At 39.4% G+C, this 22,993-nt stretch overlaps 1 protein-coding gene across 7 annotated transcripts in view; it reads right to left on the reverse strand.

Annotated features, from left to right (window-relative positions):
- Positions 1 to 22,993, reverse strand: part of CREB5 (cAMP responsive element binding protein 5) — a 439,607-nt gene that overhangs the window by 335,708 nt on the left and 80,906 nt on the right. For 3 of the 7 annotated variants that reach the window (XM_061414266.1, XM_061414260.1, XM_061414261.1), the window contains exons 2-4: positions 21,507 to 21,556; positions 19,168 to 19,261; positions 6,010 to 6,131 (exon numbers count right to left, since the gene is read on the reverse strand). In XM_061414266.1, the coding sequence (XP_061270250.1) occupies positions 6,010 to 6,131; positions 19,168 to 19,261; positions 21,507 to 21,556 (266 nt within the window). Of the gene's footprint in view, positions 1 to 6,009; positions 6,132 to 19,167; positions 19,262 to 21,506; positions 21,684 to 22,993 lie in introns of those variants that run through there. The other 4 variants (XM_061414267.1, XM_061414264.1, XM_061414263.1 and 1 more) reach the window with 2 other exon arrangements.

Genomic DNA, 22,993 nt, shown 5'->3' on the forward strand with positions numbered 1-22,993 from the left:
TTATCACATGATGAAGCTATCTCCTCCTAGAGAGGCACTGTTGGAGCTCTTTTGTAGAAAAAGAAATCAAATGTGAAAGGTCAATTGATACTTTAAAAAAATCTTTTATTTTTGTTTTTTCCACTAATGTGGAACATGATATCAACATGCAGATTGTCAGTTACTGGTATCTATTCAGTGTTACTGCCTGGGTTCCCATACTTAACTCTCCATGTCTCATAGTCTTCTATGTCATCTTTGACCACTGAGGAGAATTGAAGACTGTCTTGGAGGATTCTGGAGGACTCTGCCAAGTTCCATACTCAGACCTCTTCTCTGCCTCATCTCCATTCACCCCTGCCCAGGTCATTCCATTGAGTCTCATGCATTTAAACACCATCTCCCAGGTGGCTCAATGGTAAAGAATCTGCCTGCCAGTGCAGGAGACATGGGTTTGATCCCTGAGTTGGGAAGATTCCCTGGGTCAGGAAGATTCCCTGGAGAAGGAAAAGGCAACCCATTCCAGTATTCTTGTCTGGGAAATCCCATGGATAGAGGAGCCTGGAAAGCTACAGTCCATTGGGTTGCAAAGTAGCTGAACACGAATTAGTGACTAAACAACAATAACAACATGCCAATGACCCACCAATTTATATCTTTAGACAGGTCCTGTATGACATATCTATATATTCATCTGCCCAGTAGATATTTCCACTTAACAAGTTTGCAAACAATCTCCTCAATTTGCCCTGCAAACTTGTTTCTCCCACAGGCAACTCCATCCTTTCAGTTGCTGCTGTCAAAAACCTAGTTTTAGCCTGAATTCCATCTATTACTTCCCAGGCCTAATCCATCACCAATTCCTGTTGGCTCTATCTTCAAATTAATCCAGAATCTAACCACCTCTTCCATCTGCACCTTGGACCAATCTGCCATCATCTTTAACCTAGATTCTTTGAACACCCTCCTAACTGGTCTCACTTTGCTATTTCCTTCCAACAATTTACTTTCAACTTGGCAGCCAAGTAAACTTTCTTACACAGTAAGTCCCCTATATACAAACCTTCAAGTTGTGAAATTTCAAAGATTCGAACATGTATTTGCATGTCCAATCATGTCGGTTAGTTCCCATGTCTGGGGTAATACTGTCACATGTGTGCATCCTCTACAGGTGGTTGTGCTTTGCTGTACTTTACCGTAGAGTACTGTATAGATTTCACTACTGCAGTATCTTTATTTCAAGCCCAGGATGTCCACAAACACGTATAAAAGCAGTGGTGATATAGCTGGCACTGCCAAGAAGTACCAGCTGTTGTATTGTACTACTGAACTTCTCAAGGTACTGTACTGTAAGATTTAAAATATTTTCTTTATTTGGGGGGTTTGTTGTTTGTGTATTATTGTGTGAAACCTATTATAGTACAGTACTATATAAGTGATTGTGTTAGTTGGGTATCTAGGCTAACTTTATTGGACTTAGAAACAAATTGGACTTAACGCTCTCTGGGAATGGAACTTGTTTGTATATAGGAGATCTGCTGTATGTAAGTCAGATGCTATGATACCTCTCCTTACAGTTGTCCTATAGTTCTAGGCAATGGCAACCCACTCCAATACTCTTGTCTGGAAAATCCCATGGACGGAGGAGCCTGGAAGGCTGCAGTCCATGGGGTCGCGAAGAGTCGGACATGACTGAGCGACTTCACTTTCACTTTTCACTTTCATGCACTGGAGAAGGAAATGGCAACCCACTCCAGTGTTCTTGCCTGGAGAATCCCAGGGACGGGGGAGCCTGGTGGGCTGCCGTCTATGGGGTCACACAGAGTCGGACACGACTGAAGTGACTTAGTAGTATGGTTCTCCATCTCACTCAGACTGAAGCCTACTCAGCTTTCTTGGATATGATCCTGCATGCCCACTCTGCCCATCACTGCACACCCTGCTCTTTGCTGTTCCTCCAGCGAAGAGCACCTCCAGCCTCAGGGCATTGCACTTATTGCTCTCTCTACTCTCCTCCCCAGTCCACACCTGGTTCTGACTTCTTCCTCCTTCGGGTCACAGCTGCATGTCCACTCACCAGTGATGCCCCCTAGATCACTCCCTAAACCTCCCTGTGCCCCTTCCCTGAAATGTTTTTCTCTACAGCACTTACCACCTTCGGACATGTTACATATGCTAATGTTTTTACTTGTTTACTGTTTGTCTTGCCCATGAGAAGTGAGCAACCTGAAGTCAGGGATTTTTTGTTTTCTGTTTTAAAATCAGCTTTAGTCCATAGCATATTCACCAGTGCCTTGGACAGTGCCTAGCACGTGAAGGGCTCTCAAAAATATTTATTGCGTGAATAAATGATGAACAAAAGTTTCTCATCTGTTTCAGGACATGCACTAGCCTGACTAGGCAAGTTGAGATCCGTGATACTGCTAGTGAGGCATGCTCTTTCAAGAGAAAAAGTATATCTCTAATTAAAGAGTTTTGAAGCTATGGGTTTATGCTAAGGTGGAAGGTTGAGGCAATTATGGAATGCATCATCTGCTATATAATACATGCTGTGGATACAGACACTGGGGCTTTTCCATTGGTCATTACCTGCCTCTAGCCTGTCCTCACTCTATACATATATTGAGATGCTTTTGGAAATGTATCAGGATTAAAGATAGTCTGTCGAACAGACTTTTTCCTGACAGACGGGCTAAACAACGATCAGCTCCCTATTTGCTCTTTGATAGAATTTTCTAGACCAAACTTCAGCTAGAATTTTAAAGGTGGAGGAAAGGACAAGCTCAGTCTTTCTAACATTTTTGTATAAAGTATTTAGCAAGTTCAAGCAAAAATCTTTTTAAACCAAATTTTCCATATAAACAAATCCATCTCCCACTTTACAAAATAAAACTCGCTGAGGGAACTAATGGGTTTCCCAAGTGGCGCTAGTGGTAAAGAACCCACCTGCCAATGCAGGAGACATAAGAGACATGGGTTTGATCCCTGGGTTGGGAGAATCCCCTGGAAGAGGGCTGGCAACCCACTCCATTCTTGCCTGGGGAATCCCATGGACAGAGGAGCCTGGAAGCCTATGGTCCATAGGATCACAAAGACTCAGACACGACTGAAGTGATTTAGCATGAGGGAACTAATGCAAATCTTCTATTAACAGTCTCAGAGGAAAATAAATTCAAAGAGAGTTGAAATGTAGAATTAAAAAGCAATTGTTATCTGAATGTGCAGCAAATGGGACGAAGGAGGAGACAGAACTTAATGATGACAAGGTATGCCCTGAAAAAAGAACTTATATTCCAGGACTTCCCTGGGGGTTCGTTGTTTAAGACTCCATGCTTCCAATACTGGGAGCACAGGTTTACTCCCTCATCAGGGATCTAAGATCCCACACGCCTGCCAACCAAAAGATATTTTTTAAAAAAGAACTTGTATTCCTACTATTCAAGTGGGGAACAAATAAATGAAGCAGGAGCTGGTGGTGACAGTGTGCCAAGAATGCTGGAAGCTGGAGAAATGTGGATGAAGGGATGAGTAGAAATATGTTGGCAGATGAGAGAGCATCTCCTACTCCTCATTTCCCCATCATGTGGCTTCCAAGGAAATCACCAACACACCAACATACACAAGAAGTCACCAACACAGCTCATTTGGCCGTTGGATGAGTCACCCTGCCTTAGGCCTCAAGAAAGTGCCTACTTGTGTAGTCATGGCCACTGAGGCTGGATTTGGCCCACTGGTTTGAACAAGGCAGTGGAAGAACAAACTTCGACAGTCTGAATGCTTTCCAACTTCTAGTGCGTGCAAGTGAAGTTGGGGTGTGAGACACTGGTCATCTGAGGGGCCCACCCCAAAACCATGGGGGAAGCTGGCTGCAGGATCCCCCACCCACATACCCTTCTCAAAGTCATCACATGACTAATGTTGCTAAGAGCAACATTGGAAAGAGAAGAAAAACATAGTTCTTCAATGGCAGTAGTCCTCAACTTTGTTTGCCTGAATATTTTAACACTTTTTTGTAGTCAACTCGCAGAGAATCAAAAGCAACTCACACACATACAAAAAAATGTAGATCATGAAAATGTCATTCTACATTAAAAACTGGGACCAGAGGAAATATAAACTGGAACTGAAAGTCTAGTCTGTGGGGAAGTAAAATGCTCATTACCGTGTTCTAAAAAGTTCTCAAAGTTAAAACAGTCAGTTTGGCCTCGTGTTAATCAAGCAGTCAAAGCAAAAAGAGAAACAGAACTGGTTTAAGAATTCTCATGTCCACAAGGAGAAAATATTTCGGTTCCTCAGGGGAAGCAAACCATTTCCTGGAATTCAGATCTGTAAGAATTTCCTCCCCTGGGGCTTCATATAGGAGATGGTGAGTACTATGCAAAGAAGATCTAAAACCACAAGCCCATCATGGGCTTCTAAAGCTGCTGTTCTTGGTAAATATCTTCAAGAAAATCAAGGGCATACACTTTGACTAAAACCCTCCTGTCAGAATGAAGACAATATGGACCAAGTATACACCTTACTTATAGTTCGGAAGAAGCCAATCTTAACTATCTCAAGGAATGAATGAACTTAATCTCTCAGTTGTCTTCATATGTCATGTCCATCAGGAGAGCTAAATTTATTATTCAACCAGAGTAAATTTACTAGACTTTTTTGTTCCTCTCTTCCTTGCTATTTTTATGGTTTTTAAAAATCTATTTCTATTGCAATGAAATATAGAATGCATGCCTTCTATTTTTATTTAGTTAAAAATTTTAAGTACTCAGAACAGCATCTGGCAAATAAGTGCTAAATAAGTGTTTGTTTTAAAAAAAGAGAAAAAAGGCCCTTCACCACTGGGTTGGGGCTGGGGAAGTAGGAGATGGTCAAGTATGAATAACTAATTATAAATCAAATGAGTTGCTTGAGATTTTATATCCCTCTTGTAACCTATTTTCAGGATTTTTCCTAAAGCAATACAGACTGAATACAGACCCTTGGATATTGTGATGTGAGAATGTGACATGAAAAATCTGGTGGAGAGGGATTATTATAATTTCACATAGAGGGAGATTCAAAGGTTTTGAAACACTTAGAGAAATATCAGAGCCTTTTAAAATTTCTTCTCTGGATGGAATAGCTGGAAATTCAGAATCCATTACAATGTAGCTGGTACCTCCTTTCAACCAGCTTTCACAGTTTAAGTCTCTGGTCACAGGATATGTCTAATTTGTTGTTTAGGACATTGTGGGCATTCAATAATGGTCTATAAAAACAAACTAAAAAATACTAAAAAGCTTCATTATCTTATTTACTTGTGCCTCCATTTCTTTTCCTTAATCTGATACAGTGCTTTTTAAATGCCAACACAACAATTAAAAAAAGTATATTCTGGAGGGATTCATAAAGTAGATTTTCTACATTTGTAAGAACAAATAATGCACACTTATAGTGAACCTATTATTTTCAACAACAACAAATACACGATACTATGACCAAGAAGGAACTGTGAAATGCGGTAGACAGACACCAGGAAGATGACAGAAATCAGACAGTTATAGCCTGGGTCAAGATCAGATGAAATCCTCTCTCCTACTGCTATGATCCTTCACTTGTCATCTTACCCTCTGGTCCCTGTCTTCTGCACTTACCACCCATGGAAATCTTGCTATTATTCAGCAAAGTAAAACAACTAGTTTTGAATGGAAAATTCCATGAGTTTATCTGACTCAAGTCAAGAATAATTATGATCCATGCTGATGTATGGCAGAGACCACCACAACACTATAAAGCAATTATCCTCCAATTAAAAAAAAAATCAGGATAATTTTTGGCTTGAATTCCATATTTCATATAATCTGCTTTTCCCATGATTTTTCTACCACAACCAGAGATTCATCCATTAAAAAAAAAAAACATAAAGCACTTGTAAATAGATAAAATGCTGTTTTAGAGCCACATCAGCACAACAATGCCACCTAGTTTCAACACAGACGTGTCTAGCAGGTACTAGAGAAAACACTTGTCCAGGCATCCAAGTGAACCTACCCGCTTGCTGCTCTCTTCCTCCTGAGCCTTCCTGAACTCATGCTCTAGGGAGCAGTCCAACTCACTGAAGAGCCCCACCTCCTCGCAGTTCTTCAGGAATCTCGTTGGGGTTGGAGTTTGATCTGAAAACAAAGACCAAGTGATTAGACAGGGAATCTTTTCCTCAAAAGCCAATGGCATGCACGACCTAAATTCACTAATCCCCTCCACTAGCCTTAATGACGATGCCGAGTGGCAATCCATAACTTTCCAGCCCTTTACATAAAATTAGAATATGGAATAAAATAAAACCATAAAGCCCAGAGAAAGAATATGATGTGTAGGGGTTCCCTCTGGAAAACTTCAGGTGAGGAGATGCCACTGTTGACTTTCCGGGGTTCATATCATTTGAATACATGTTGCAATGTGTAGAACTTTTTAATTGGAAAAAACAATTTTGCTAAAATAAGGCCCCCCAAAATCTAGAGTCAATGTTAAGCCTGACTTTAGGGAGCTGGGAGGAAAAAATATTTAATAAATGTTTATATTAAACAAAAAGAGGGAAGCACTTATTTGATTCCTTTTTCTTAATGGAGAATAAAGATTTAGCAATTCTCTCTGTCATTTTGAGAGTCACAGAAGGATGATGAATGGTTCCAAGACAAACACATTCAGCTTCCATCTCTCAAAAATTATTAATTTTATTTTCCTCTGCTATAGCCAAAAGAATGTTCAGAGAAGACATTTAAAAAGGAATAGAATTTCTTTCATATTCTTGATGGTCTGGAGAGTTTACTACTAAAAAACTGGAGGATCTGAAGCCACTGTTTGTGTCTTAATATTATGTACACATTCTCTAGACTCTAGGTCTCACAAGATCCTACAAGTAAGCAGGGTAGAATCACACTTTTGTAATTATTAAAGATAGTTATATTCCTAGTAAAAAGTATACTTGCATGAACAAGAATAAAATTGTGTTAACTGCACTTCTCTCAGTAACAGAAAATTAAAAAAAACAGAGAGGACCACTTCCCAGTGGGAAGCCTGGCCATGTCAATTGTTTTGCAAGTGAAGAAAACTGAAGCTCTGAGTGAGTAAGGGTCTTATTCAAGATCTTCCGGGTAGATGTAGCAACCCTGGTATTATAACCAAGGGCTTGGTGCCACTTCCATTATGTACATGCATTATTCCCATCTGAGTCTATGGCAGACACTGCTAGATGGATTACACTTGTCCAGCAATCGACATTCAGCCTCAAATCTCTTTCTGGACAGTCCTCTAAGTCATCAATACCAGTCAACTGCAGAAGGTCCCCAAGTTGCAATGAAATTGCAGTTGCAGCATCCTCTTTATATGTTCCTATATGACCAGAAACTAGAATTCTATTTCATTTTCTAAATCATAAAGAAAGTAGTTAATTTTAGTAAATTATCCACTGAAAGTCAAAGAATAATCTTAATATCTATGAAGCTGAAAAAGACTTGATATTTCCATTTAATGAGCCTTTCCAAGGCAATGTCTCCTGATACACTATGGGCATGGGGCTTTCCTACCTGTTAAAGACCCAAATGGTTGACTTGGATTCAAATGCAACAAAATATCTACCTGCATTCTTCCCCATTCTTAGTCTACTCTCCAAGATACTGAGCTCCCTTTGTAGTACATGGAGAGCCAGTAGGAGAGCCAGATGATTATAAATTGGACAATACAGATAAAAGATATGCAAAGGATTGGGTTTTGCTAAAAATGGTTTTATTAAAATGTACATTCATTTATTAAGCTATACATATATTCCTACATGGGCTTCCCTAGTGACGCTAGCATCAAAGAATCTTCCTGCCAATGCAGGAGACATAAGAGATATGGGTTTGATCCCTAGGTAGGGAAGATCCCCTGGAGGACAGCATGGCAATCCACTCCAAAATTGTTATCTGGAGAATCCCAGGGACAGAGGAGCCTGGCAGGCTACAGTCCGTAGGGTCACAAAGAGCAACTTAGCAACAACTGAAGCAACTTAGCACGCATGGACACATATACATACATATCCATACATATCTATAACAGTTATATATACCACACAGTGTTATGTGTTTATAAGGAAATTAGTATTTATGCAGCATTTCGCAGTTCACAAACATTTTCACCCACATTGTCTAGACTCAGATCTCACAAGATCCTATGAGGTAAGCAGGGTACATATTATTTTAAAACAGGAGAAATAACTACTTTGCACAAGGTCACATGATTTATAACCATCTTATCACTATTAAGTCCTCTCTTACCTATGACCATAATCCTTTCTCAATCTAAACCCCATGCTTTGCCCAGACTCTCCTTATAGGTCCAAAGGTCTTGGGTACAAGAGTAAAAGACAACACTGACAACTCAGAAATCTAGATTTGATAATCGTGTGATTTAGGGAAAATTACCTACATTCTCTGGACATGCTCATCATCTTTCAAACAAGGTTTGAATCATAAAATCACCACCATAACTGGGTTCCCTCGAAAGTCACTGTAGTAGGTCAAAGATACATATGACCATATAAAGAACAGTAGGACAGGAACACCAGTAACAACTGGTTAGATACTAGAAATTGGGCCAGAGTAAGGGCTAGCAGAGTTTTATAAACAGAGGGTGTAAGTGGACAAGAACCGAGAGTGGAAATAAAAGTGTGTGTGTGTTCACGTGTATAGCTGTACATTTATTGGGTGGTTATTCCATTCCAAACTGTAAATAATCTGCCTGCCATGCAGGAGACCCAGGTTCAATCCCTGGGTCGGGAAGATCCCATGGAGAAGGGAATTGCAATACACTCCAGTATTCTTGCCTAGAGAATTCCATGGACAGAGGAGCCTGGCGGGTTTTAGTCCATGGGGTCGCAAAGAGTAGGAAAAGACTGAGTAACTAATTCTTTCACACTGTTCCATGCCAAACATACTGCTAAGTATTTTGTTGCATCATTTCATTAATTTTCACACCAACCACATTAGGTAAAAATTACTTCCTCCATTTTACTTACAAGGAAACTGAAACTCACCTTGGGCACCACTTAAAAATAGAGTCATATAATTGTATTGGTAATGAACAATCCTTACAATCCTTGGTTCTTCTGAAATATCTTGGAATCATTTATATCCTTCACACAATAGAACTATACTACTATACTACAAGCCTACAGGCTCTTCACTATCCAGTAAGAACATTTTTGCAACTAAAAAACCTGAGAAAGTATCACATAACAGAACTGAAATATTAGACCACTTGTCATCAATAGGAATTAGTTTGCCAGGTTTTATTTTTCCTTTTATTTCTCTATGCTTCTATGTTGGAGATTTACAAGTTGAGGGCCATAATTCTGGGTAAAAAGAATAGTAATCCTAGAAGCTCTATAAGACTCCTGAACTCTGGGACAAGTTCATGAGATGGTCCATAAAATTGAATTCAGGTTGGCATTTGGGGATCCAAGCCCCAAGCAAAGTTGAGAGATGTTTTCTATCTTTGCTAAAGCAAAATTATTCCCAGATACCCACATACACCCACATACATCAACAAAGGAGACTGAAGGAGCATGGTACAGGGTAGCAACAGCGCCATCCATCATGATGAACATCTCTGCAGCAACAGGGAGACCAAGCTGCGGAACAAGAGGAGCCATGGGCAGTAAAGACAGCTGGCCCCCTCCTCCCCAGATCCAAAGACCCAGAGGAGGGCCCCAGAGTTGTTACCAAATGTGACTTTCTTTGCTGTATGATAAGAGTGAAGGGAAGGCAAAACATTTATCTATATTCACATTTGGAATAGATAAGGCACACTGTTCTGAATATTTAATTCATTCTCTTCTTGTGAATGAGCTATTCTTTCCAGTTACAACAGGAACCAGAAAATGGAGCTTAACTTTTGTTTTAACATTTATTAGAATTAATACAGGGTCTCAAGTCATCTTTGATCCCACATGGTACCAGTTCCAAGTAAGCCAGGAAATGTGCAAATCTTCAAAAGAGGGAACAGCTAAATCTATCAGCAGCTTAAATAAAAGAGGCAGAGTTTCTTGGCCACATGAATGCCTTGTCAAGTAACTATTCCAGCTGAGATCAGACCAGAAATAAGTGAGTAATATCCATGGCCAAAGTTAAAATTCTTGTAATCTATGCCTTATTTAGAACCAAGAGCATGCACCAGTTATCTATAGCGGCAGCAGTTTCTATGTCCTGAATAACAGTGACTGATGCTCTATCTGTGGATAATATCGAAGGTGTGTTCAGTAGTGATGAGTTAAACTCCAAGGATTTATAGGAACTGGTTCCACTCAGAACTCAGAGTTGACATGATCTTTTAAGGACTTCTGCTCTCCTTTCTTTTAGTGCTTTTACTCCAGTGGGGACCATCTGAATGCAAGATGGAGACTCTCAATCCCAAATCTCAAACTAAAAGTTAGTAGTTTTTGAGTCTGAATGCTACCTGAGTTGCAGCTATAACCTTTGTAAATCTGCATTGGAGCTGCAGCTTGTGCGCCACCTTCTCACAGTCTACCAAGAGCACATCAAGCCAAGGTCTCAGGAGACCTAGATACCCAGGGCCAGTGCAAGCAAGAAATCATAGCCTCTTCTACTCCTCTCAAGCATCCTTGGGGATATATTTACCAACCAGACAAGAAAGATTTGCACCAAAAGGGATAAAATATCTTTTGTAAAGTTTGTCATATTTCAATATCTACTGCCCTTCCTGGAATGATGAGTCTATTTCTTGAAAATGGAGCATCTTCTCATAAAATCACTACCTCTGTAAATAGCTCAGTAAAGGACATTTGCCAATAGAGCAGAGGCTCTATTTGCCCATCTTCCAGGAAAAGGACCACAAACGTGGCATTATGAGTTAGGAATTTACCCATCATTTCTATGATAAAAAATCTTGCATCACATTACATCTCACCTGGGAAGGACCACAAGTGTATGGCTAGAAATATTAGGGAAAAAAGCAACTCACTAAGTTTTCAATCAATCCATAGTCTGCCTACCATCAAGTGCTTCAGCCCCAGCAAATATGATTATTCCAAAGACTAAATGACAAGCACAAAGCTAAAGCATGAAACCCAATTCTTAGACGCGCCAAGTTCTAACCACTGGATGACCAGAGAAGTCCCCCTTTTTTTTCCCTAAGAAATTTCTATATATTTTAAAGTTTAAAATTGCTGTCATAGTATATGTGTACATGTGTATTTTGCTGAGAATAAAACTGTCTCAACAGAAAAAAATAAAAATAAAAAAAATTAAAAAGTGTTTAGTCTGGTTTACATTTAATAATAGGTTGCTACTTTATTCAGTTTCAGAGCTGTGTTTGAGTTATATGTCTGTCTATGTTTCATTTTTTTATGATAAAAAAGGCAAGATGACAAGTCATCAATTTAAGAAAAAACGAAAAGCAGATTTCCCATCATATACCAGAGGAGAAAAAATGTGAGTCACCTAAGCAAAATTTTTTTTCCTATTGGTCTGATAATCTCAGTTATGGTATTACTAAAGGACTCTATAAAGTAATTTTATATCATTCTGTATTAAATTGATACTATAAAAGCCTCACTTATTCAGACAAGTTATTAGAAAGATCAGTTTGAACTAGTGATCATTCTAACTGTAGGGTATTTTTTAAAAGGCAATGCATTTTTATAATTTGTGTGACTCAATTTCAGCCAACAAAATATGGCTTAATGGAATTCCTTAAGAATCTGCTCAAATCAATAGAGAAAAATATTAGAAGTAGCCTATCTATTTTAGTAAGAGTTAAGGCAATGGCACCCCACTCCAGTATTTTGCCTGGAAAATCCCATGGATGGAGGAGCCTGGTAGGCTGCAGTCCATGGGGTCTCGAAGAGTTGGACACGACTGAGCGACTTCACTTTCACTTTTCACTTTCATGCATTGGAGGAGGAAATGGCAATCCACTCCAGTGTTCTTGCCTGGAGAATCCCAGGGACAGGGGAGCCTGGTGGGCTGCCGTCTATGGGGTCTCACAGAGTCGGACATGACTGAAGTGACTTAGCAGTAGCAGCAGGGTTCTCAAAAAAGGCATCTCTCTTAGAGATTTTTAATATTCTTTTTATAGTCAGATTTATCCCACTATTTTCAACCAATGCTTTCATAGAAATATTCTTATCCTTTACCTGCATTTTAATAGAGTTCTAGTTAAGAAAGTTTGCATTAAATGAATTTTAAAATACATGATCCTTCATAAGAGCAATAATCAGTAACAACTGACAGAATTCCACAGAATTCTAGACAGGCTTCTTTGCAACAAATGTGCCTTTTATTGAGTGTGAATATACAATAGGAGCAATAGGGTCCTCTCAGTGACACTGACATCTGTCCCAAGAGGCAGTGCTCCTATGGGACAAACCAAAGCAACTCTGGCTTTGAATGATAGCTGTGGGATACTTAAAAACTGACCTGGACTGGGGTGATCCAGATCAGTAAGAGGTGAGACACACTCTCACACTCTTGGCTAGCATGCTGCAATCCATTTACTGTCAAGGTAGAGAGCTGGTGGACTAGACACCCTTAGAGAGGATATGAGTCACCCAGAGCATGCTCTGATAAGGGCATCTCTTACAACACATGGTTCCAGAAGACAGTGGTATGGATTTAAAAATACAAGTATATTTTCCACACCTGCATACTATCAGCCATGGCCTAACCCTAAGTGTTCCAACAGCCATTAAGTCATAATTTTAATTCCGTTTAGAGGAGCTAAGCCAGTAAAAAGTGTTACTAACACTGAAACCACGTCTTTGCTGGCCACGTAAATGAAGGGGTCAAAATCTGCCCTGAATAGTGGAATCCAAAGCTTAATGCTTTCACTTAGTCACTAATTGCCTGAGTTCTTCTACACTCTTTGTCAAAAGGAATTGGGTTCCAGATTAAATAGACTAGAAGTCAATTTTTCTTATATAAAAGGAGAGTTTCGATCAAGGCCTCTGACATATTCAGGTGAATTTTTAAAATTCTACTTTGCTTGACCAATTAAAAACATGAATGACAAGCTGACATAGCCTAGATGTCAATAGCAACTTATCACAGTGGATGAGAAAATCTGACTTAAAAATGCACCTCTTCATTCCTCTAACTGCTAATGCATTGTTATAATTTCCTTCTAAAAATGTTTGACTCTTCCTTCCATTTGATGACTATTGAAGAGATAAATCAATAATATAATAAAAAGCAGTTCACAGACTTATATCCAAACATAAATCTCAGACTGAAATATGCTAAAAATAATAGGCATATCTCACCAAATCTAGATGTATAGTAAGAAAAATATAGATAGGGACTTTGAACAAATTGCTTATCCTCTTGATGTTTTTCACTCATATGAAAAAAAAAAGTGACCAGGATTAAATGACAGTGTATATAAAGCAGGGGCCACAATTACTGGCATAAGATATGGCAATAGGCGGTAGCTATTGCTATTATCATGCTGCCCTCTGGTGCAAGCCATCTCCACCACCCTCTGTTCCATGAAGATCTGATTGATTTCCATAGTGAGAAATTATGTAACTTTACCACTGATGGAAGAGAAAGAAGGGAAGTATGGGCTGTGTGTGTGTGTGTGTGTATGCATGTGTGTGATTTATTTACTTTTTATATCCCAGTTCATTCCGAAAAGAATTTGCAGTAATACGTCACCTTTCCTCTGACTTTTCTATTAAAATGTTCTTGGATTGTTAAGTAGGGTTTACAGCAAAGAGCCCTGGGCAGTAGATTCAGATTCTGAGATTGTCTGGTTGATTACAGTCTCTTGGAAACAAAAGTTCTACTTCACTGAAAACATTTTGCTTTCTCCACAGTAAGAATTAGGTTCTGAATCTGGAACTAGGCTGTACTTGTAGACCTAATCCAGATCTCAGCTGGGTTCTGAAGGGTTATAGTGTCCTTTATACAAGGAAGATGAGAGGAAGAAGCCAGTCTCTCTCACCTCTCCTCTGTGTGTCAGTACAAGACACAGTCAGCTGCACCGCCTCTGGTATTGGGGTTTTACCACTTCCAGCCCCACCACACTCAGAGGTCAGAGAGAAAGTACTGAACACTGGTCTTGGCTGAAATGCCATATCCATCCGGAAATGGCCTTTCCTGACCTCCCTTCAGACAGCCTGCTGGCCACTGATGTCACCCTATCATATTTTTATCTTCATCAGAGTACTTGTCCCTAACTGATATTTTCTTATTTATTTATCTGGGGGCAGGGGGTTGTTTTGTTTTGTTTGTCTATTATGTCTCTTTCTCCCCACTCTCAATAGCGTAAAGTCAGCTCTATGGAAGAGCAACTTCATCTGTCTGGTTCAATGCCACATCCCCAGCACCCAGCACAATAGGATCCTTGCAGGCACTCATCAAATGTTTGTTAAATAAATGAATGGTGGTGAAGAGGCAGCTTCAGATCCTCTTTCTACACCTCAGAGGGTGCCAGTCCTAACTTTTCTACAAGCACAGCCCCTTTGCCTGCAGCATTAATCGGATTAAGATGTCTAGTGGGGGAACTGACCAGGCATTTCAAGGCAGTCTCTGTGTCTCTTTCTCAGGTTTCCCACCTGAGTGTTGATAGGGCTTTACCTTTTGGGAAAGGTCTGTGATACTCTTGAACTTCATCTTCCCTTTAATGAAACAAAATCGATCGTCTTCTAGGTCAATCCACAACACACAACACATACACACAGAGTTCTCATTTAGAGTATTATCCGCTTATTATTTGTTCAGCTACAAAGTTGCACTTTGATTCCTATTCTGTCTTTCCCCTGTGCAGAACCTGGGAACCCTGTAAAAATTGGAGGTGGGGATGTTTGATAGGGCAAGACGGGGGAATTCCAGGATACCAAGCCATAAAACCATTAATGCAGACCCAAACACATATCTCTAATGCTTCGGTATCTCTAATACTGAAATTTGATCATCATTTGCAAACCAGATAGATCTGATGTGATGTGGTAGTTGGTAATTTTGTGTGTATACTGTCCTCAGTAGATTCCCATTTCAAACTTGGCACCTAAAAACCTTTGCTATCACCACTTTCCTCACCAAGAAATTACCACCTATCAGATTAAGAATAGCTAAAGGGAATGATTCATGCCCCTGATCACATCAGGAACTCTGGATGTGTATCATATGGCCCAAATAAGGGTGGAAGGACCAAGGTGGGAGGGGATGGGAGTCTTTGCCCTCGGAAGCCAACACCACCACTCCTATTCATGTCCCTACTAGTACTGACCCCTTAGAAAGAAAGGTTTTATGTTTACTCTCCACCCATAAGAGCAAACTCATCTTCATAAAACACCATGACTGCCACTGGTATTAACCTGACTTGTGGTGTGTCAAAGATTGTTTACAGTCATTTTGAGTAGTAAATTCTACCCGCCCTAAATAAAATGGGCTCTATGGCAAAGCTATGAAATTATTTCAGATCTTACAATTCTTTGGATATTCATCCATGAAGAATATATCTGTGGTATCTTAATAACTTCCCTAACTGCAATATTTGCAATTAAGGAAGGATGAAGTGATTTTCCAAAAATTTAGGTTAGCCAGATATCCTGAAATCAGTGATAAACATACCTACCATACATTATCTCCTTAATATATGTCAAATTCCTATTCATCTGAAATAAAATTTTGTATAATCGAATATTGCTTGAAAAAAAAATAGCCCAGGAGGAACTTAAACATTTTTGCCCTGATGACACTCACTGATTTAAGATTTGATTTATACTATTTTTATTTTTACTATATTTCAAGCTGTACAAAATTATTAATCTTTATGAGAGGCCACAAAATAGGCTTAAGGGACATTAAGAAATAAAATCTTAATGAACATATTTTAATAAAAATATATTCTGAAACTTTTGATAAATTCAAATCCAAGTAATCAAGATATACACAAATAAAATTTCAATCATATTTACAATCATAATCTAGTATGCTAAAACTGTGTTTGAGATAAATATATATAAAGACTTTCTTGAGAAAAAATAGCAAGGCAAAAATACCCAGTAAATAGCCTATTACAATTCACTGCAGACAAATTGACATATGATGTGTAGTTGACCTCAACCCCTGGAGTTGGACTGAAGAGCTCTGCATTCTGTTCCAGCAAGAAAATTCTGCAAGATTACAAACATGCAGTGTGGGTAGCACATTTTAAAATTTAACACTCAATTTCATTGGGAGTATGAAATGGCCTCCTACCAGCTTCAACATAAAACCTGAGAAAGCAAAAAAATATATACCTTTATATTATTCATGCTGTTTTTCCTCATTTATTTCTCTCTTCATTTTCTTATTCCAAGTTCAATATAATAAAAATCAGAGTGACTTTTCTGTCAATAGTTTTCCATCTGACAATGCCAATTATCACCAGCAACAATTCTTATCAAACTAGTAAGAATCTGGTAGGAATGACTGAAAAGCTGCAAGACCTTCATCAAAAATCTGATTATAGAAAATCTATAGACATGTTCACACATCTTTAGCTTTTTTTTCAGACCTTCAGATGGGGCTCCCTTTAGGGTCACCCTAGCGGTCTGTCTGAGAGACACTAGAGTAATTCTTATCTCTATCTCTGAAAATCTCCAGATATTCACCATTCCCTCTTCCCTGATGGCTCAGATGGTAAAGAATCCTCCTGCAATGTGGGAGACCTGGGTTCGATCCCTGGGTTGGGAAGATCCCTGGAGGAGGGCATTGCAACCCACTCCAGTATTCTTGCGTGGAGATTCCCAAGGACAGAGGAGCCTGGCGGGCTACAGTCCATAGGGTTGCAAAGAATGGAACATGACTGAGCGACTAAGCACAGCATCCTCATATTCACTCACCACTCCCTACCCCAAGGCAGCCTATTTTAAGGATCCTGTTTGGGATAAAATAAAGGGTGAACTTATTATTTTAAAATATTGGGGATTCCAAAGTCTAATGCCTTGCTATTTGCATATATATGTTCATTGTTGAACTGTAAGGTAACACCACATGTGACTCTATTGAACTTAATAAATGATCAAAACAAAAGAACAGACCACCCTTCCTAATCCTTCTAGGCTTTCATAATTCTTAGAAATTTGAGTTTCTGCATCTCTGTTTCTAGACTTAAGGAAAGACAAAGCTGTTTCTGAAGAGCCAGCTAGTTCAATGAAAACAAACAGACTGAGAAAGGTATCGGGGAAGGGTGTGGGGGGAGGGTTGAAGGAAAAGGCTGCCTTTGAACTCAAGAGTCTTCCAAACTATAGTACATCTGCACTATTAACAAGTACAGGCCGGATTGTGAACATGTGTGGGCGGTCCCATCACTGAAAGTATTTGATCATATGTATCAACTGAGGAAGCCTGACAGTGCAGTAGCTGGTGTGGGTCAGAGGGTTAGAAATGCAGGATCAGGGGCTCTATTTCTGCCCTATTGGGAGGCCTGGCATGCTGCAGTCCATGGGGTCGCAGAGTCTGACGTGACTGCGCAAAACTGAACTGAACTGGGGAGTCTGGGAGAGCTGCTCCCTCTCCCACGTCCCTCCACCTCTTCAGTAAAATGTGGCTTGTAATAATAACCTGTCTGACAAAACTCTTAGAGGGTTTACTGATAATACTGATAATAAAATACTTGTAAAATTTAAGTGCCATAGAAATGCTCAATTATTGGAGCCAGTTTTGCCTGGGCAGTCAGTTTCTCTTCTGATATCTTTTAAAACATGTTTATGGGTGTATCATTTTTTTCACGATGCCAGGGAGACAGCGGCTTGAGCAAATTATTTCTAGCCTAAGAAGGGAAATGCTTTAATTACCCTTGTTGGGTTCATGAAATACTTTCACTTAATACTTTCATTGTATCTTAGCAGATAAAATCATTCCCATTTTATAGAAAAAGAAACTGAAGCCCGGAAGTGTTCACCAACTTACTCAAGGTCATCTGGCCAGACTAGAATTCAAGTTTTCTCACTCTTTGTGAGAAAACTGGCACTCTTTTGTCAAAATGGGACAGAATGGCAATTAATTGATAGATTAGCCTTATTTATTTCTGCTCACATTTGCTGAGTACTCGCTATATTTCCATCATTATCTCATTTAATTTCCTAATTATGAAGCAGGTACTGTTTCTTAAGGAAACGTTCACTGATTAGTTCAACCAGAAAGAGAGCTCCTTCTACAAAAGTCACATAGCATTCTTCCTTACAATGCTCTTTTGATACGTATCATGGACAGTCTTCCGTTTTAGCTAAGTTTTCACACACATACACACACACACACTACATTATGATATCCTCAAAAATAGTAATCATATCAATCTTTGAGGCTCCATGGCACTCAGAATGGTGCAGAGTGCATTCAGTTCAGTTCAGTTCAGTCACCAGTCATGTCCCACTCTTTGTGACCCCATGAACCACAGCATGCCAGGCCTCCCTGTCCATCACCAACTCCTGGAGTTTACCCAAACTCATGTCCATTGAGTTGGTGATACCATCCAACCATCTCATCCTCTGCTGTCTCCTTCTCCTCCCACTCTCAATCTTTCCCAGCATCAGGGTCTTTTCAAATGAGTCAGGTCTTTGCATCAGGTGGCCAAAGTATTGGAGTTTCAGCTTCAACATCAGTCCTTCCAATGAACACCCAGGACTGATCTCCTTTAGGATGGACTGGTTGGATCTCCTTGCAGTCCAAAGGATTCTCAAGAGTCTTCTCTAACACCACAGTTCAAAAGCATCAATTCTTCGGTGCTCAGCTTTCTTTATAGTCCAACTCTCACATCCATACATGACTACTGGAAAAACCATAGCCTTGACTAGATGGACCTTTGTTGACAAAGTAATGTCTCTGCTTTTTATGCAGAGTGCATTACCAATACTCAATTAATATTTGTTGCTTGAGTAATTACAGATATGTGATTTAAAAAAAATACATGGATACAAGTTTCATAGCAATAAATATTTCACATTACAGAAAAATGAGAAGTCATAGAGTTCCAATTATTTTAGTAAACACTACATTAGCTGATTACATTTCTTCTTACCATTATTTTAAGTCTCAGCTATATCTTAGAAATGTATATTTTCAAGGCTCAGAATTTGCCAGTGGAAAATCATTCTATTACACAGGACAAGTATCTCACATGTGGCTGATCTGCTCACCCAAGCCTCTTTGCCTGATGGCTCCTTACCTGATAACATATTGTCTGTTTTTATTGAGGGAAACTTCAAAGTCATTTCATGCTTGTGCCTATGAATCATCAGATGATCCTCTGTTGGGAAGCGCTGTCAGACAAAATATAAAAGGGAGAGAGGACAGGAGCCATTCAGTTTTATAATAAATATTTGCCATCACAGAGAAAAACATCAGCATTGCAAACGTGACAGGCAAAACAAAAAGTTAGTTCTGAAAAAGTGTGAAAGCATGGTTGGTAAGTAAAATGACAAATTATTTTATGCAAGCACATATGCATTCATATCAGACTTTGAGAAAGAATTCCATGTCATGCTTAATTATTTGCTGTATATCTACAAATGTACCCCATGACATTTGCATACTATGTTTCTGTATATGAAGATGTTGAACACTGATTATCTCAGTAATCATAATTATATATATGATATATAGTAATAAGACAAATTGCTTTTAATGTTCTATACTCCCTACAGTGTAGTAAACCAACACTTTAGTTTTAATTTTCAGAGAATGACACTATTATTGTCAAAATGCTGTGCCCAAATGTATTCAATTGTCTGGCTTCAGGTCATATGATGGGATTAGATTTCCTAGCCCTCTTGTGGTTGGGTGGGGCCATATGAGTGGTTCTGCCCATTGAGTTATGAATGGAAGTGACATGTCACCCAGATGTGAGCATCAACTTCCTGGGGCAAGATCCTTTCCCTTTTAGCATGGCCAGTCACAGTGGCCCCTCAATCATCCTAAATCTCTGGAGGATTATGAAGAGCATCTCCAAATTCTAAGAATTATGAAAAATGTCCTGTCAATCTATAATTGAAATGTATGCTTGGGCAACTGATATCAGTCTTTACTGTGTCAAGACACTGAAGCTTTGAGCTGATTTGTTATTGCAGCAGAGCCTAGCTTATCCTGACTCACACTGGTACATTTTAATAACTAAAATTAACTGAGTATTTGCCTTATCAAAGTCAAATGAAAATACAACAAAAGACAATTAGGTCTGCTAAATGTTTCCTAGGCTTTGACAATTTAGAAAATCTTGCAGAGTATCCCAGCACCACAGGATAGTGGCTATAAATTTCAATTACCATTGTATACTAGAATAGAAATCTTTTCTGCAAATAATATAATTTGTATTCAAGGGAATGAGAGGATTCACTAGGCTAAATTCATTGGACTATTTCAAAAGTAGTTCTTCAAATAAATATCATTCATTTCTTTGTCATATGTATAACATAAATTGGAGAGTATAGAAGTTGCAAAGCATGGTGATAATGCCATATTTCTGAATACCCAGAAGTCTCCATGATGTGTGGGTTTTTCCTGCAGGATCATCTATTTTCTTGGTCCTCTAACACCACAGTAGAATGACTGCATCAAATATGTTATAATACCATGTGTGACTTAGATACATAGATTAAAGTTCTTAAAGTCTTTCTGTCAAAAGCCTTATCATAATTTTTGTATAATATATAACCAGAAACAACATGGTAGCAGGCTTCATTTGCAGCCATTTGGACAGCCATTTTTGGCTCCATAAAATAATAGTCTAAAATAGAATATAAACAGAAAAAAATAGAATATAAACTTATTATATACTACTAATAATTTCCATAATATATCATAGTAACCATAATTATCTTCCAAAAGAGACAATATAGGATATCTTGAATTTTCTTTTTACATTTGGTAGGAAAGAAAAAAAAAAGAAAGTTAAAGTGTTGTTGCTCAGTTGTGTCTGACTCTTTACAACCCCATGGGTTGTAGCCCACCAGACCCCTCATTCCATAGAATTCTCCAGACACAATACTGAAGTAGGTAGCTATTCCCTTCTCCAGGGGATTTTCCCAACCCAGGGATGGAACCCAGGTCTCCTGAATTGTAGGCAGATTCTTTATCATTTGAGCCTTTCCATAATATCTCATATTAACTATTATAATGTTCCAAAAGAGACAATACAGGACATCTTGAATTTTTTTTTTACATTTGGTAGGAAAAGAGCAGCAAATTGTAAATAGCCAAAATGTACAGTCTGCAACAGACACAGAGCTGAGAGAGGCCACTGGAACTTAAAACATGGTTAATGCAGAGAGCAAAGGAACACTGAAATTAACATTGGACTTTGTGAGATTAGAAAGAGCACAAGAAACTTGTCTCTCCTCACTTGCGGGACACAGTTAATTTATAAGGAGCCATAACACATACATAAAAATCTCCCAGATATTACAAGCTGTTCCTAACAGAGCAAAGGTTCTTTCCAATTAGGGAAAAGGGTGGGGGAATCCATCCATCACCTCCAACACAGTGCAAGCACTCATAATCCATACTTACTTTCATTTCCAATTCCCAGCCATCCTTTCTTCTCCATGCAGGTTCCCAGGCTATGGAATGCGGCTAAAGTAAATGTTATGATGGACTGATTCCCTAACACCCCACCAGGAGACCCTTGGAATCACTGACCAACTACTATGTATTCTTAATTCTAATTTCTCTTCAACTGAAAGATACTCATATTTTTATAACAGCTTGTCAAGAAAAAACACTTCCACATTAAAGAGAGACATCAAGTTGTAGGTTTATCTTCACATTCAAATTTAGAGGGTGTTGAAAGAAGAGGCTTGGAATTTTACCTTAAAACCAAGAAACAAATTCCCATTTCTCATGTTTGTCCAACTATTTCACCAGTTCACTTAGCCTTCTCAAGGAAATGACCTGCTTTCACTGAAGCTGAAGATCATTTGAAATACACCCCTTCAAGCTTTATTATCACCTCCATCTTAGAATCTGCATTAACTTCATAGGTTCTATTTCCGTTCTCTCCTGTCTCAGAAGAATGAGCACCCCCATCTCCTTCACAGGATCCTCTACACACCTATCTCCTGAGGATGGAGTCAACCTGTGATCCTTCAAGTCAGCATGCTCACTCCTCCTTGCCCTTGACAAAATCCAGCCTGGAGAGCCCTGACTTTAAAAAGAACCTTTCTCAAGCTTGTTCCTTCTCTAGCTACCATTATATCACTCTGCTTTCCATCACTCCCTAGCACTCTTGAAAGACTCCTCTATGCTGGCCACCTCCACTTCCTCACCACCCACTCACTTGGTAATCCCTTCCAATCTGGCCCCCAACTGGACTCCTCTCTCATAGGTCGCCGGCAGGCACCCAACTGCCAAACCCAACAGCCCCTGCTCAGGCCTCTCGCTATCCCAGCTCTAGCAGCATCTGACACCAGTGACTACACGTCTGTAACATTTGTTTATTTATACCCTGCCTGATTCCAAGAAGGAGAAAAGATGGCTTGTAGCAATACCTAAAATAGAAAGGGAGAGCATCAAGTAGAAGTAGGTGATCCCCCCAAAGGAAACAGATCCGAAAAGAAACAAGGCTAAAGCCGAAATGCAAAGCATTGGGGTGTCACTCTCAACAGGGGCAATTTAGCCCCTGAGGGGACATTTAGTAATGTCTGGAAACATTTCTGGTTGTCACAACTGAGGAGTGCTCATGGGATCTAACAAGTAGAGTTCAACAATGCTGCTAAGTATCCTATAGTGCACAGGGAGGGCTTCCCCAGTGGCTCAGTGGTTAAAGAATCTGCCTACAATGCAGGAAACATGGCAGCAGCCATGGGTTCAATCCCTGGGTCAGAATGATCCCCTGAAGAAGGAAACGGCAATCCACTCCAGTATTCTTGCTTGGAAAATCCCACGGACAGAGGAGCCTGGCGGGCTACAGTCCAGGGGGTCGCAAAAAGTCAGATACAACTCAGTGTCTAAAACAACAACAACAATCCTTTAAAAGCGCATGTTCTTAGTTACCACCA

The sequence above is a fragment of the Bos javanicus genome, chromosome 4 (genome assembly GCF_032452875.1).
Source record: "Bos javanicus breed banteng chromosome 4, ARS-OSU_banteng_1.0, whole genome shotgun sequence".
Lineage (NCBI taxonomy): Eukaryota > Metazoa > Chordata > Mammalia > Artiodactyla > Bovidae > Bos > Bos javanicus.